Raw genomic sequence first — 14,541 nt, forward strand, 5'->3', positions numbered from 1 at the left:
TGGCAAAACACCCACCTGTGGTGCTCACCTGCTCTCACGCAGCACACAGGACTGAGCTGCAAGTAGAGGAGGAACAGCTCCTGAGCTGCATCCATCCCATGGTGGGGTTGTGGGTGGATATGGGGGAACGTGGACACCAACACATATCTCTGAGCCCACCTGGAGCTGTGGCTCTCAGCAGGAGACCCCGCAGTCGTTCCCTGCAGGGCCCTGGGGCCTCCCTGCACCCCTGGGTGCCCCCGCCCCCGTGCTGCCACCAAAGGCTCCGCCTGGGGATCCCCATGCTGGGGCCTCTGTCGGAAAACCAGAGGTGCCCCGTGACGCCACTGCACACAGGGAGCCCTGGGGCCCTGGTGGAAACCATCTGTTTCCCCAAAGGGAGAACACTTGTTTGTTGCCAGGCAGAGCGTGGGCACGTGTTTCCTCTGCGAAAGGTTGAAACCTGAGAGAAAAGTGAGCAGATTCAAATCCCTTCAACTCTGCCCCCCAAGGTGGGTTTGCTTGGCCTGGCTGCTGAACCCTGAAGGATGCAGGGCACTGGTTGTGCAGAACTGATCGTGTCAAACCTTCAGCTTGGGAGCACAACAGGCATCAGTGTGTGGAACCCTGAACTGCCTCAAGGGAGCAGAGGGGAAACTGAGGCATGACACAAGGGACGTGCACATGGTCCCCCTGAGCAGGGGAGCAGCAGTGGGATCTGTTTTACAGGGGCTTTTTGCAACACTGCTGACCCAAGATGGAGGGTACACAGGTTTCCGGCCTCTCCTGTTGCCCCACATTCCTTCTTGGCCTATTCTGGGTGACACAGGGATGTGTCCTCCTCAGGGCCATTACAGAATAACACCTTGGTGACACACTGCCCTGAGAGTCACCAGTGTGCATGGGGTCAGCACAGTCAAATTTGGGCCCATGGTACCCAAGAGCTGGGGGGTGAGAATGGGTGTCCCCATCCTGAACTGGCCGCTGTTGGCCCTGAATTGGCTTTGTGACTGTCTTAAGTGGCCTGAAAGCCACTGGGGCGCAGGGCTGTGCACAGGCCAGGGCAAAGCATACCAGCAGGGTGTTTACCTGAGGGACAGTGTGTCTGCACAGCCCACCTCCTCCTTCCACTGTCCCATGTCTCCAGTGCCCTGCCTTGAGTGGGCGGTGCCCCTTTCCCACAGTGTGAGGTGGGGCTCTGGGCAATGCAGTCAAGAGGTCAAGACCCGTAGCCAATATACGGCTCTGTAATTCCACCCCGATGCATATGAGGAGGGGGGTTCCACGCGCCCCGCGATGGCCACGCACCGCCCACGTTGCTGTGTGCCGCTGGCCCTTTAAGAACGCGGACGGGGCGTGACCGAGACAGGCCGGAGAGGGCGTGGCCGTGCGGGTGACGTCATCGCGCCCATTGATAAAGCCGGGCGGGATCCCCGGCGCGGTAACGACAGCGCGCGGTGGCTGCGGGCCACGTGTGCGGGGCGCGGCGGTGGCGGCGGAGGAGCAGCAGCAGCAGCCATGGAGCACGCCGGCTTCTTCCCCCCGCTCCTCTCCACCTGCCTCCCCGCACCGCCCGCTCCCAACCCGGCACCGCCGTCGGCCCGGCCGGCTGAACCCACCCGCATCATCACGGACCCGCTCTCCGGCCGCTCCTACTGCAAGGGCCGCCTGCTGGGAAAGGTACCGATCGGGATAGGGGGCTGTGAGGGGGGTGTGCCGCGATTCGATGTGACCGGGAACCACCGCCCGGTTCGGATGGTGGAGGCTGAACGAGGCCCGTCCGTTTGAGAGCTCCGGGAGCGGTGGATCAGCCGGGCCGGCCCCCGCCTATCTATCGCGGCGCACATCGGTTTCGGGTCGCCCCGCGGGGCCGTGCGTGGGCCGCTGGTTCCCACCCCGCTTCCCAGGGCCGCTGCGGCACACGCAACTTTTCCTCCCGCTGCGAGCCGTGTGTGGGAGGCGGCTGCCTGTTCCCGGCCCGGCCCGGCAGCTGAGTGTGCAGATTCGGGGCTGACATCACGGCAGGAAAAACCTGTCTCCGGCGTGCCGCTCTCGGTAGCCTCCGCTCCCCCCCCCCCCCCGCCTTGTGTAGGGCTTTCCGGGTGAGCCGTCATCGGGAAAGATTCCGGAGGGGGGCGGTGGGAGAACAAACCTCGTGGAGGTTTTACAGGAACCGTGTTGAGAAAAATCCCTATTTGAGAGCATCGCGGTTCAGATCTTAGTGGATGACCCAGCAGTGAGGAGGAGGAAGGCTGCCTCTCACCCGTCCTTGTGTGCCTTTCCTCTCACAGGGCGGCTTTGCACGATGTTATGAGATGACAGACCTCTCCAGCAACAAAACCTATGCCGTGAAGGTCATCCCTCACAGCCGGGTGGCTAAACCCCACCAACGGGAGAAGGTGGGTGTTAGTGCTGGTGAGGAGCAGGGGGGTGTGTTGGGGTGTCCTGTGTTGTTCACATCTACTGCTCCCTTCCAGATCACCAATGAGATCGAGCTGCACCGTGACTTGCACCACAAGCACATTGTCAAGTTCTCCCACTATTTTGAGGATGCAGAGAGCATCTATATCTTCTTGGAGCACTGCAGTCGGAAGGTGAGGGCTGGGGCAGCCCCCATGTTCTGGGTCCTGAGGTGCCATGTTAGTGCTCTGCTTCTTTCCCACTCCTCAGCCAGTCCTGCCTGGTTGCGCTGTGTGTTTCTTTATGGTACTGGGGGCACCACAGGTTGTGAGTTCTTCTTCAGCTGCCTGTTGGTGGCCTGGAGCCCCAGTGTGGGCCCATAAATCCAAGGGTTCCCGTGATGGTGCTGAACAGCCTCAACCTTGCAAGGAGCTCAGTGAGCTCAGCACAGTGACTTTATGCAATTCCTGGAAGGACTGCCCCTACTTGCTCCATGTGCCCCCCCCCCAACACCATACTGACTTCTTTTCCCCCCCACAGTCACTGGCCCACATCTGGAAGGCCCGCCACACTCTGCTGGAGCCCGAAGTGCGCTATTACCTCAAACAAATCATCTCAGGCCTCAAATACCTCCACCTGAAGGGCATCCTGCACCGGGACCTTAAATTGGGTGAGTGGTACAGCATGGATGGAGTGGTGTGGGGCTGTCCTGCAAGGGTCAACAGCAATACATTGCCCTTTGTCTCACAGGCAACTTCTTCATCAATGAGAACATGGAGCTGAAAGTGGGGGACTTTGGGCTGGCTGCGTACCAGGATGCCTCTGACCAGAAGAAGAAGTAAGCCTGGGGCTTTCATCATCTTCCTATGGCTCCCTGGGTTATGGGGTGGGGGCGGAACTCAGGGCCCCAGCTGCAGACAAGGAGAGGGGGCTGGGGGCTTTGTGGCTCCTCCGGAGCGTGCCTGCAGCCTGCAGGGAGAACAATGCGCTTGCTATGGCCATTGTGCTGGCCGGGTGCACAGGCTGGGACACAAAGGCCCTGTTCCGTGCTGTGTCTAGGACAAGTTATTCCCAGCAGCTTGCTGGGAGCAGCTGCTGCTGAGCCCTGGGAGCTGGGGAGAGCTCAGTGTCGGTGGTGGGGGGTTGGAAACAGGCTGCCAGCGGGTCTCCCACTCAGGAAAGTGGGAGGATAAGAGCGTGCTCCTTACCCAGTGTCTGCCCACAGGACAATATGTGGGACCCCAAACTACCTGGCCCCTGAGGTGCTGTTGCGGCAGGGGCACGGCCCCGAGTCAGACGTGTGGTCGCTGGGCTGCGTCATGTAAGTACATGGGGAAGGGGCAGGCAGGGCTCTGGGGTGCCCCAAGGAGGAGGTCCCGTGGCATTTTTGCCTCTTGCCAAAAGGCAGAGGGAGGAGAGGACCCTGCTTTGTGACAGTGCTTGGAGGCTGAGAGCTGCAAGCAGCAGGCTGTGCTGTGCTGAGCTCTGCTGCTAGGTGTTCGTCACACTCTGAGTGTTGTAAACAGTGGAAAGTATTGGTGGTTGGTGGCAGCTGCTGGCTTGTTTGTATGGGGAGCGATCACCTCAGTGACCCGAGCCCCTTGCAGCCTGCAGGCTTCCTGCACGGCTTCTCACAGCGGGGCAGGGCAGCAGAGCTGTCCCCAGCCCCCACATTCCTCATCTGCTGCCCCAAACAGTTGCTAGGAGGAAGCGTGGCCGGATGTGCCCAGGTTGGAAATGGTGTTCCCAGCCAGGTGTGGCAGCTGAACGCCGGTAATTTCCTTGCTCCGAGTGCTGCTGAGTCACAAACCCAGAGGGAGGATGACAGTGGCACGTGTGTCCCCTCCCAGGTACACCTTGCTGTGTGGGAACCCTCCCTTTGAGACCCTGGACCTGAAGGAGACCTATAGGTACATCAAGCAAGTGGACTACATCCTGCCCACCTTCCTCTCGCTGCCTGCCAGGCACCTCATTGCTGGCATCCTCAAGCGCAACCCCCAGGACCGCCTCACACTCGATGAGATCTTGGACCATGAGTTCTTCAAGGTGAGTACGGAGGAGTCCTGCTATGACCATGGGATGAGGCTTTGGGGCTGGGCTGCTGCTGGCACGGAGTCTGGGGTGATGTCCTTGAGTGCCTTTTAAGAAAGAAAGCAACTGCTGTGCTGCCTAAATGCCAGCAGAGGATTCGAAGGATCACCTGTGCTCCCTGCTGCCCTATTGCATAGGATATCTCATAGGGCTGATACCCAATGCCAGGCCCAGAGCCAAGGCTGGTCGGAAATGCAAGCTGTTATCAGGAGGGCTGCGGTCAGCTCAGGGCAGCTGCTTCGCATGGGTTATGGAAATCAACCTTCTGCCGTGACCTCCCTGCAGGGTTACACACCCGAGAAGCTCCCTCCCAGCAGCTGTGTGATGGCTCCAGAGCTGTGTGCCCCCAACCCAGCCAAGAGTCTGTTTGCTAAAGTCACCAAGACGCTCTTTAGGAAGAAGAAACCTAAGGGTGAGTGTATTCAAAAGCCTTCAGGTGACCCTTTTACCCATGGAGGTGTATGTCCTGTTCTCTAGAGACACTTGGGGTGGGTCTCTATGTCCCCCTACCCGGGGCCAGCACCTGCTGACTTGTCCCTGCCCTTCCGGTGCTGGTGGCCTGCTGGGGTGTGCACCCAGTGAGCAGATGATGTGCTGCAACCCGTTGGGCAGTTCCTCCTGGGCAGCCCGTGTCCCATGAGAATGGGGAAGTGAAAGTGGGAGGCAGCAGCCTGACACCATCCTCACCCCATGGGCTGTGCTGTGGGGTGGGAGAAGGGGGTGCCCAGATGTCCCTATTTTATGTAATACACTCATGGTGTGCTCTCTCCTCAGCCAAGAAGGGCTCTCTGGAGGACAAGGATGACATCTCCAAGCTGGTCACTGGGCTGGTGAAGACATCCATCTGCAGGCAGATGAGCTGCAAGGCAGTGGAGGGGAATGAGGTGAGAGCAGCCCCAGGTCCCTGCGTGTTCCTGGTGGGGGTCGGCAGCGTGGTGCTAACATCAGGTTCCCCCCCCCAGGCCACCCCTGTGTCCTGCCGCAGTGCCGGCTCCAGCCCTGTGGAGACGCTGGTGGAGGAGACGTCCCGCAAGTCCACGTCCCCCTCTGTCCGTGGGACCATGGCCAGCAGCTGTGAGGGTGAGCAGCTCTTCCTTGTCCCAGCACAGGCTTCCTGCCCTGCCCTGACTGATAGCGGGGCCAGCTGACTCACGGCCTATCATCTTCCATTCCGTAGCCTTTGAAGACTGCATCACCACCTCTGCCATCATCGAGTCTGCTGTGCAGCTCCTGCGCAGCTGTCTCTCCTGCATGCCCCCAGGTAAACCTGCTGCGCTGGTGGGATGTGGGCATGGGTGTTGCTTTGTTACCCCTAATACAGCCTGACCCTAGGGCAGGGAGCTGGGGAGGGGTTACCTACTCTGCTCACTCTGCTCCTCTCTACCAGCGGAGAGAAACCCGGCTTCCCTGGCCCGACATGAACAGTTTGTCTGGGTGAGCAAGTGGGTGGACTATTCCAACAAGTATGGCTTCGGCTACCAGCTCTCCAACCACAGCATTGGGGTCCTCTTCAACAACGGCACGCACATGATGCTGTCCCCCAACCACAAGTAAGCAGTGCCTCTGTGGGTAGGAGGGGGTGGGGAGAGGCTGTGCCCCAGGGTGGTTTGGTGCTGGGTAGCCTTGAAACTCATGTTCTGTTCTCCACCAGGACAGTGCATTACAACCCAACCAACAGCAAGCACTTTGCATTCCCTGTGTCGGCTGTTCCTGAGCAGCTGCGTGGACAGATGAGCGTCTTGCGCTATTTTGCATCCTACATGGAGCAGCATCTCATGAAGGTGAGTGCTGGGATGCTGGGTTGGACACTGGGACACGATTGTGCCATGCAAGTATGGCCAGGCAGGCAGGCTTCCAGGGGGCTGTGTCCTGCTAGCAGAGACCCCAGTGGTGTTTGTTGTGATTTGGCCATGCATGGCCTTGTGACAATGTGGGACCAGTGACTTATGCAGACCTTTCTCTCTAAGGGAGGTGATTTGCCTAGCATAGATGACCTTGGACAGCCAGCCCTGCTCCTCCTGCAGTGGGTGAAGACTGACCAGGCCTTGCTCATGCTTTTTAGCAATGGCACCCTTCAGGTATGTGCAGTGGGGATGCCCCAGCCCCTATGGGGAAGAAGCCAGCAGGGATCTCCTGCACTGGGTTAGATCTTGACCACCGCAGCCTGAATATGGAGACCCATCTGAGGGGGTGGGTGCTGCTCTGGTGTCACAGCCTATCCGGTCCCCTGGGAGGCATGACACTTTGGTCAGGTGCCCCAGTGCATTCCTGCTGTGGGGTTGCTCCTGGGCAGGTTGGGGAGGAGGAGCAGGTTGAGGCAGGAAGTGTGGTGGGAGCTGGGATGCAGCCGTGCTGCAGGAGGTGTGAGTTAAACTGAGCCCCACCTGTCTCCCAGGTGAACTTCTACAATGACCACACCAAGGTGATCATCAGCAAGCCTGACCGTTCATGCCTTGTCACCTACATCAACAGGGAGCGTAATTCCTACACCTACAAGCTGTGCAGCATCCAGGAGCTGGGCTGCTCGCCTGAGCTCCAGCACTGCCTCCGATACATCCTCAAGCTCCTCCAGGAGTGGGCTGATGCCTAGCGTGGGGCTTTGGAGACCTTCTCAGGACGTAGAGGGTCTCCTCTTGCCCTCCCGTGGGATGGGAGGTGTTGTGGTGCTCAGTTGGACTCTGATCTAAGACATGTGGATGTGGCTCTGGCAGTGGGTCTGGACATCCATGCTGCTCCCTGGCTGTAGGCAATCACTGTCTTTCCCTCTGCATGGCCATGAGCTCAAGGCTTGGTGCTGCAGGGTAGAGCAGATGCCCTCCAAGGGACTGACAGGGGTGTAGGGTGATGCCTGCCCTGCCAAGGCTGCATGAGTTGACTTGTGCCATTCCACAACCCCTACACTAGGGAGGGGGCTGAGCTGGGCTCCGGCTGCCCCCCAGTTTTGAATCGTCTGGTACAACTTGAGGTTTGGTAGAGGACAGGGGAAAGGGATCTGTGGGCTTGCCTCAAGAAGCCCTTGTATGGCTGTAAGCTAAGGGCAGGTTTCCTGTTTCAAGGCAGTCTCTGCCAGGTGGGATTATTTATGTGTCTTATTTATATGGAATTTATTTATTTTCTTCTTGGTCTGTCCATGTGCAGCTCCCCTGTCCCTGACTTACCTCATTAAAACCTTATTTGTGTAAAGGCAATCTGTTCTCATATTGTTTGGTGTTGGGTTTTAGGTCATAAAATGTTTGTGGTTTCTCAAGGCTGTGGAGCAGAGCGTCCAGGGCTGCTTCTGGTGAGCCTAGTGCTGTTAAGGTGAGGGACCTGAGGGGGAGTGGTGGGAGTGGGCAAGGCTGTGGGATCTGATATGGGGTCTGGATGCTGAGGTTGGGACTGGGAAGAAAAGCAGGGGGAGTGGCTCCCAACCGAGGGCTGTGGGATGTTCTGCACTGCCTGATGCAATGGGATGTGAGCTGGGAGTGAAGCCAGGAAAGAGAAGGGACTTAATCCTGCTCTGCAGCCTTGCTTTGAACATGATCTATCACCTCCTGCCCTGCTGCCATCTCTTCCTGGGAGCAGCCTGCAGTGTGGGAAAGGGGCTGGGCTGCTCAGTGGCTGCCTGCACTGACCTCTGGGATGAAGAAGCAGAATCCAAACTTGGAGTTGTGGTTTCTGCAGCTTGGGTCTTCTTGCAAGCAGTGACAGGGGAGGCTGCAGTGTGCCTACCAAACCCAGGGGCACCAAAGCATCCCTGCCTTGCTCCTCCCTACCTGCACTACTATTAAGTCTACACAGTTGAAGTCAGGACTAATGCAAAGATATTTATTTGCACTAGCCCTGTAAGGCTTGCAGGTGGAGTGACCTCTACTCAAAGTAAACCCCATGCACTGTGGCAACAGCAAAGAGTGAGGCATTACGGAAAGAAGCAGAGGCAAAGCTATCGCTTTTAGGGTCCCAGAGTGCCCGGCTGGCCACCAGCATGCTCTGCTGGCTGTGCTGGCCCAGCAGCACATGGCACACCAGCTTGTAGCGGGGTGGCACCACCTCCTTTGCCCGGCTCCTCAGCAGCTCAGCCAGGCTCTGCACCAGCAGCACACTGCCCTGGGGGCTGTAGGCTGTGCCCCCCAGCACCCCGGCCAGGGCTCCCTCCAGCACCCGCTGCACCCTCCCTGCATTGAACCTGCAGCCTTCCTCTGGCCCCATCCTGTAGGTGTTTTCCAGGTGGGTCTCTGGAATGGGTTGGAAAAGTGGGAGCCCTGAGAAACTCACGCGGCTGTGAAGGAGCCAGGGCCCTACGGAGCACTTCTTGCCCCCTGGGGCTGCCCCCAGAGAGCTGCGGCGGCTGCCGGGAGGGCCCAGCAGGGTGCTGAGCACGGAGCTGCGGCGGGAGAGCAGCTGTGGGGCTTTGCCTTCCTCAGGTCCCCGGGCTGTGGGGTTGGAGCCGCGGCGGGCGGCTCGGGGATGAGGGGCTTCAGTGCCATCTGCAGCCATCAGCTGTGTGCATGGTGCCAGGTCCATGGATGGGTGCTCAGCCATACGGGCAGGCTGCAGGGGAGGAAAATCACTGAGACCTTTGCCCTGGGCAAGCAGCCCCTCCTCCAGCCCCCCTGAATCCTTTACCCCCACTCACCCCTCGGCTGCCCAGAACCCACCTGTCCCCTGAGCTGCAGCTTGTTGAGCTCCTGGAGCGTGAAGGGTTGCTACGTGACACTGAAACTCCCTGTGGCACCGTAACTCTTTGTTTCCTGCTGCCTGCACAACCCCATTGTCCCATTTCCCCCACAGCTCGCTGCCAGCTGCAGCCTGGACCGCAGCCAGACTGAGGACACAGCACCCTGCGATACTGGCTTCTCCTCCTGAACACCCCAAATAAACACCTTGTGAGCATCCAATGCAATGGATGGAGAAAAGCTGCTTGAACCCCACTGTGAGCTGCACAAAGGTTTGGTGTTTTCCCCCCGGGTTTCATCCCCGAGCACCACTTCTCCCAGGACACACAGGGTTGGGCACCCACTGAGCACAGCAGTGGGGCAGCCGAGCCCCATGTTGTGCTATGGGTCCTGCTGCACCCGTGCCCCGAGTTGGGGCAGCTCTGGCTGGAACCCGAATGGTGTTTTCTCCCTGCACGGAGCCCAGCCCAGCTGGTACGTCCCGGCTGCCCCATCAATGCGCCTTTGTCTGCCCCGACTGCAGATCTATTTGGGGAAAGTGGAGACGGCCTTTGTGTATCTATCTGCAGGCGGAGGTATTTATAGCTCGCTGCTGGCTGGAGCTGCCAAGCATGCCGGCAGCTGGACTCTGCTCCTGGGGGCTGGCTGTCCTTTCATTCTGCTTGCATTCACCGCTTTCCTACACAGACCCAAGGGCTGCAGAGCACACTCAAGGGTGGGCTTCCATGCTTCCTTCCCTGCTTGCCTCCCCTTCATCCGGCCCCCGCTGCTCTCCCAGCCGCCCGCCTGTTTCCCTAGCAATGGGCTGTGACGCTGCGGCCTCCTCCCCAGGCTTGCCTCCTCCCCGTCTTTCTCCTCCTCCATTCTCCCCATGGCCCGCTCCTGCTCGGCCCGGCTGCATGGCGAGGCGGCCGCCTTCACCGCTGCCCTCCGCTCCCTGGTCAACAACCCCCAGTTCAGGTGAGGGGAAGGCCGGGGGGCCGCCATCTTCCCCTCCAGCATGCCCAGGCCTTCCGCTGGGAAGCTCCTTGCAGCCCATGGGACGCGCATGGCTTCTGCACGGCTTTTGTGCCATTCCCCCCTCCTGTATCTGCTTTCTCCATCCTGGCTTCAGCCGTGCTTCCTCTTGCCATCTCTGCTGTCACCCCATGGCTGTGGGGAGGGGGACAGCCCTACAGGGGACCTGGTCGTGTTCCTGCCCGGAGGTGAGCTGTGTGGCCAACTTGTGTGGTCCATTTTGCCTGACTCATGCAGAAGCCTGGCAGAAACATCGGCGTTATCACAGGAAATCCCCATCCCGGCTGAAGTCTTGGCCACCCAGAAGAGATATCCCAGTGAAAACCCCACTGACCCCAGTTCCAGGGAAGTGGCTGAGGGGTTCAGGCCATCCCCAGCCCCCATCCTCCACCATGCAGCCTTTCGTACCGCATTCTGCAACCTGAAATCTGCACTCTGCATCTGCCAGCCTTCCTTCTGCACCCTGCAACCTGAAATCTGCACCCTGCAACCTGAAATCTGCACCCTGCACCTGCCAACCTTCCTCCCTCCTGTATCCCGCACCCAGATCTTGCACCTTGTGGCTTGTAACCTCTGTTCCATGGCTCACTTTGCACCCTGTGGTCCATTTCCTCCTTCTTGCCCCATAGACTGCAACCATGGAGAAGTTTATTCAGTCCACTCTGCTGCTGGTTTTATGAAGGACTCATAGGGCTCTGCTCGCCTGCAGTGGGGCACCATGAGGGTCAGGTTTGCTGCCCTACTGGGACTGGAGAAGAGCAGAACAGGGGACAGGGAGACAGCAGGAATGAAGCCAGCACAGTGCACAAAGACTGTAGGGCTGGGGGAACTAGGGAGGCAGTGGGACCCCATGGCCCACAATAAACCCACTCCCCAGCGAACCTACCGCCCTGTCCCAGCCCTGGGGCTGCGTCCTCCCTGTCCTTCATGGTCCCCTCTCCCCAGCAGTGATGTGACATTTGTGGTGGGCCGGGAGCAGCAGCAGGTGTTTGCACATCGCTGTGTGCTGGCATGCCGCTGCCAGGCGTTCCGGGGGATGCTGACAAGCAATGAGGACCCTCCCAGCAACATCCCACCCCAGGGACCCTTCGTCCTGGGCAACGTACAGCCGGAAGTCTTCCTAGCTGTCATCGAGTTCCTCTACACTAACAGCGTCACCCTCAACAGCCACATTGTGAGTGGGGATGGGGGGTGCATGGGGGGATTAATGGGTGAAGGGGAGCTTTGTTGCTCCTAGGGAGACCATCCATGCAATGAGTGTGTGGAGCCTCAGCTCGGCACTGTGAGGTGTCCAGAGCACCATGTTCCCCATGTGCCTTGGGACAAGCCGGGAGTGTTGGATGGGGATATCAGAAAGGGGGAGCTCCATTTTTGTCCTGTCTTGCAGCAACCCCTCTCCCAAACACTCCTAGCCCAGAGCCTTCATAGAAGAAGAGGGGTGCACCCCTGTGGTCCCTGAGCTGCTCTGCCCAGCATATATATATAAACTTTACACACACGCATGTGCTGGGATATCAGGAAAGTGTTCTGCAGCAGAGGGTGGTGGGTGTGGAACAGGCTCCCCATGGCGGTGGTCATGGCCCCGTGCTGCCAGAGTTCAAGGGACATTTGGACAGTGCTCTCAGACACAGGATTTGAGTGGCTCGCTGTGGAGCCACGAGTTGGCTTCTGATCCTTGTGGGTCCCTTCCAGCCTGGGATATTCTGTGGTTCTACAGGTGCTGGAGGTGCTGACCTCATCGGTGGAGTACGGCCTGCAGGACCTGTGCAAGGTATGACCCTGCTTAGACCTGGAGTAGTGAGTCCTCTGTGCCCTCATGCTGAGGAGCACCCTAGTGCAGCCAGAGCTGGGGAAATCCCATGATAGGACACAGGGCTGCACATCTCCCACCCCATGAAGGGCAGTAGGAAAGCCCCAATGTCCTTGGATGCCTTCCAGCCGTGTCAGAAGGATGCTGTTGGGAAAGACCCTCTCTGGGAAACACTGATCACCCTTTGGGGCTGCTGTGGTCTGGGAGGCCTTGGGGAGGCAGCAGAAAGCAAAATGGAGTGGTGTGAGCTGGTAGGCTCCCATTAGAGATGCAGTCAGGCAGACAGACGGGCAGCAGGACAAGGGGAGGGAGCTCTGGGCAGCTGGGACACGTCACCAGAGCCATTCCTCAATTACTGCTGGTTCTATCGCGTGACCTGCACCTCACAGCCGGATTTCCCCTCCCTCAGCAGCACAGTGAGGAAGGAGCTTGTTGAGGATGTGAGAGCTGCCAGAGCAGCCCCGCATCTCATAAGGACACTCTCAGCAAGACCCCAGCCATGACAGCAGGTCAGCAGAGGTGTGAGGAGTAGAGCTGGGGGTCTGCACCATCCAACAGGGGTATCCCCAGAGCGATTGCCTTCGTCAGCAGATGTATGTGAAGGTGGGGATCAAGTGACCAAGTGACGGCTGGGGAAGCCCCTGGCTCTGTCCCCAGCTGCAGGGTGACTCAGGGCCCGTCTGGTCCAGCAGATGGCTCCTCCCCACAGATCACATCACTTTGGGTTTCCCAGGGCCCTGACCTGCCTCTGCCCTCACGTGGCTTATGTCCCTGTGTGGGAGGCATCTGGTGTGGGCAGGAAGGAGCTCCTCTGGCTGTGTCCCACCTGCATTTAGGCTGCAGCCACAGATGCTCCTCTCCAAGCAGGGAGAGCTGGGGTCACCCAGCAGCCACACAGGGGGACATCAGTAGTGTTCTTATGGCAGTACTGGGTCACAGCCAGAGCTGGGTGATTATCCCCAGGATATGCAGTTGGCCAGGGTTTGATCATTGCAGGTTCTTGCCATAACTTAATCTCAGCCTGTATGCTTTGCCACAAACCCTCTTCCCTCATCCCATATGTTACAAAACCCCATGGGCCTGGAGGCACCTCCACCCCGTATCCGTTCTCCTGTGTCTGGGGGGGGGCTCAGGGGATGCTGAGCATCATGGGGGTGGTGGGGGAGACCCTTGCTCTGCCCACCGACTCTCCCATTCACCTTGCAGCTCTGTGTGGAGTTCATTAAGGATACACTAAGCGTGGAGCAGGTCTGTGAGGCCCTGCAGGTAAGTGGCACCTGGCTCTGATGTGGCCAGCGGGGATGGTGTTCAGGTCCCCCGTGTGGGCTATGGAAAAACCAGTGACAACTTCCCAAGGAGCGTCACAGAGGGTAAAAATAACTCTGCTATTCTGGGGTCTGAGCTGGCTGACGGGGCAGGGTTTCCCTTTCCTCCCACCCATTGCCCTGTCCCTTGGCAATGTCACACTGGTGTCGGCCACCACAGCCCCTCAGGGCAATGTCCCCAGGATCATGCTCCCCTTCATAGGGCCAGATAGATAGAATTCCCCAGGATGGATTTTGGGGCCGTTTCCCAAAACTCTGCTGAGACTTGGGCCACCCACAAGGAGCTGGGAGGCCCTGTGACTGCTTGGTAGGACCGCTGCCTTGTGCTCCTGTGGCAGGGGTGAGAGATTATATACACAGTGCACCCCCTCCTGCCCTGGGGGCCTTCATGGGAGTCCCTGCTGTCCCACAGGCTGCAGTGACCTACGGGCAGGCGGATCTCCAGCAGCACTGCATGGCATTCATTGAGAGCTACACCATGGTATGGCTACAGGGGGAAACAGGGAGGAAATGGGGCCACGGCATGGGGCAGGGGAGTGGGGTCATGGGGATGATGGGACTGGGGCTAGGGAGCAAATGTTTTTCTGGGAGAAGGTGCTGAAGCCAAGATGGGGATGGCCTGGGGGAGGTGCTGGGGTGCCAGGCAGGGTAAGTGCAAGGGCTGCAGGTGGGTGCTGGTTTAAGCAGTGCACCCGCAGGCAGTGATGCGGACACGGGGCTTCCATGAGCTCTCCGACACGGTGCTGGCACGGGTGCTGCGCAGCGACCACCTGGCTGCAGATGAGCTGGACCTGGTGCAAGCCGTGCGGGAGTGGGCACACGTCAGCTCGGTGAGTGCAGCATGGTGGGCACGCTCCCAAAACCCCCCAGTGTCTGCTCCAACCATCCATCCCTAACGTCCCACAGGCCGTCCTGGAACGCCCGGTACCTGAGGTGGCCGCTCTGCCCGTGCAGGAGCTGCGCCTGCCCTTGCTGGCACCCAGCGAGCTGGCAACGCTGGAGAGTCAAAACCAGCGTGATCTGCTCATCCCAGTGAGTTGTGGGGTGCCCTGTTGCTTCTTGGGGATGTCACGGGGCCGGTTTGGGGTACCCACACTGATGTTCCCTTCTGTGCAGGTCGATAGCATCGCAGCAGCCTGGCGCTCCCATGCACTGCGGCGTGGAAGCGGGGTGCCCTCCCACCTCTGTCGGCCCCGGCACGGCACACGGCCCCGCAACCACCACCGCCATCTGGACCCACACAGCAAGTAGGGGCTGTGCCCCC

The 14,541-nt window shown here is 59.4% G+C and overlaps 3 protein-coding genes across 3 annotated transcripts; 2 read left to right on the forward strand and 1 right to left on the reverse strand.

Moving 5' to 3' along the window:
* The first annotated feature begins 1,399 nt into the window (after nt 1-1,399).
* On the forward strand, nt 1,400-7,656 carry PLK3 (polo like kinase 3). The gene is made up of 15 exons (XM_072342844.1): nt 1,400-1,659; nt 2,271-2,378; nt 2,457-2,573; nt 2,920-3,049; nt 3,130-3,217; nt 3,605-3,700; nt 4,230-4,425; nt 4,756-4,882; nt 5,245-5,354; nt 5,433-5,550; nt 5,648-5,731; nt 5,858-6,020; nt 6,122-6,251; nt 6,438-6,548; nt 6,866-7,656. The coding sequence occupies exons 1-15, from the start codon at nt 1,498-1,500 to the stop codon at nt 7,058-7,060; spliced, it is 1,935 nt and encodes a 644-aa protein (XP_072198945.1). The 5' UTR covers nt 1,400-1,497; the 3' UTR covers nt 7,061-7,656.
* A 30-nt stretch (nt 7,657-7,686) lies between these two features.
* BTBD19 (BTB domain containing 19) lies at nt 7,687-14,528 on the forward strand. The gene is made up of 9 exons (XM_072343412.1): nt 7,687-7,770; nt 9,241-10,085; nt 11,091-11,316; nt 11,860-11,913; nt 13,159-13,218; nt 13,690-13,758; nt 13,976-14,107; nt 14,184-14,309; nt 14,394-14,528. Exons 2-9 carry the CDS (start codon nt 9,997-9,999, stop codon nt 14,526-14,528), a joined length of 891 nt encoding a protein of 296 aa, XP_072199513.1. The 5' UTR covers nt 7,687-7,770; nt 9,241-9,996.
* DYNLT4 (dynein light chain Tctex-type 4) lies at nt 8,320-9,133 on the reverse strand. Its single transcript, XM_072343774.1, has 2 exons — nt 9,108-9,133; nt 8,320-9,000 (listed from the first exon to the last, which is right to left on the reverse strand). The coding sequence occupies exon 2, from the start codon at nt 8,989-8,991 to the stop codon at nt 8,320-8,322; it is 672 nt and encodes a 223-aa protein (XP_072199875.1). The 5' UTR covers nt 8,992-9,000; nt 9,108-9,133.
* Nucleotides 14,529-14,541: the final 13 nt, after the last annotated feature.

This window comes from Excalfactoria chinensis, chromosome 8, assembly GCF_039878825.1.
Source record: "Excalfactoria chinensis isolate bCotChi1 chromosome 8, bCotChi1.hap2, whole genome shotgun sequence".
In the NCBI taxonomy this organism is placed as follows: Eukaryota; Metazoa; Chordata; class Aves; order Galliformes; family Phasianidae; genus Excalfactoria; species Excalfactoria chinensis.

Coding starts and splice junctions, on each gene's coding strand:
- BTBD19 (XM_072343412.1), top strand. CDS start 9,997: ATGGCCCGCTCCTGCTCGGCCCGGCTGCATGGCGAGGCGGCCGCCTTC. Junction 11,317..11,859: donor TCACCCTCAACAGCCACATT/GTGAGTGGGGAT, acceptor GTGGTTCTACAG/GTGCTGGAGGTGCTGACCTC. Junction 14,108..14,183: donor AGTGGGCACACGTCAGCTCG/GTGAGTGCAGCA, acceptor AACGTCCCACAG/GCCGTCCTGGAACGCCCGGT.
- PLK3 (XM_072342844.1), top strand. CDS start 1,498: ATGGAGCACGCCGGCTTCTTCCCCCCGCTCCTCTCCACCTGCCTCCCC. Junction 2,574..2,919: donor TGGAGCACTGCAGTCGGAAG/GTGAGGGCTGGG, acceptor TCCCCCCCACAG/TCACTGGCCCACATCTGGAA. Junction 4,883..5,244: donor TAGGAAGAAGAAACCTAAGG/GTGAGTGTATTC, acceptor CTCTCTCCTCAG/CCAAGAAGGGCTCTCTGGAG.
- DYNLT4 (XM_072343774.1), bottom strand. CDS start 8,991: ATGGCTGAGCACCCATCCATGGACCTGGCACCATGCACACAGCTGATG.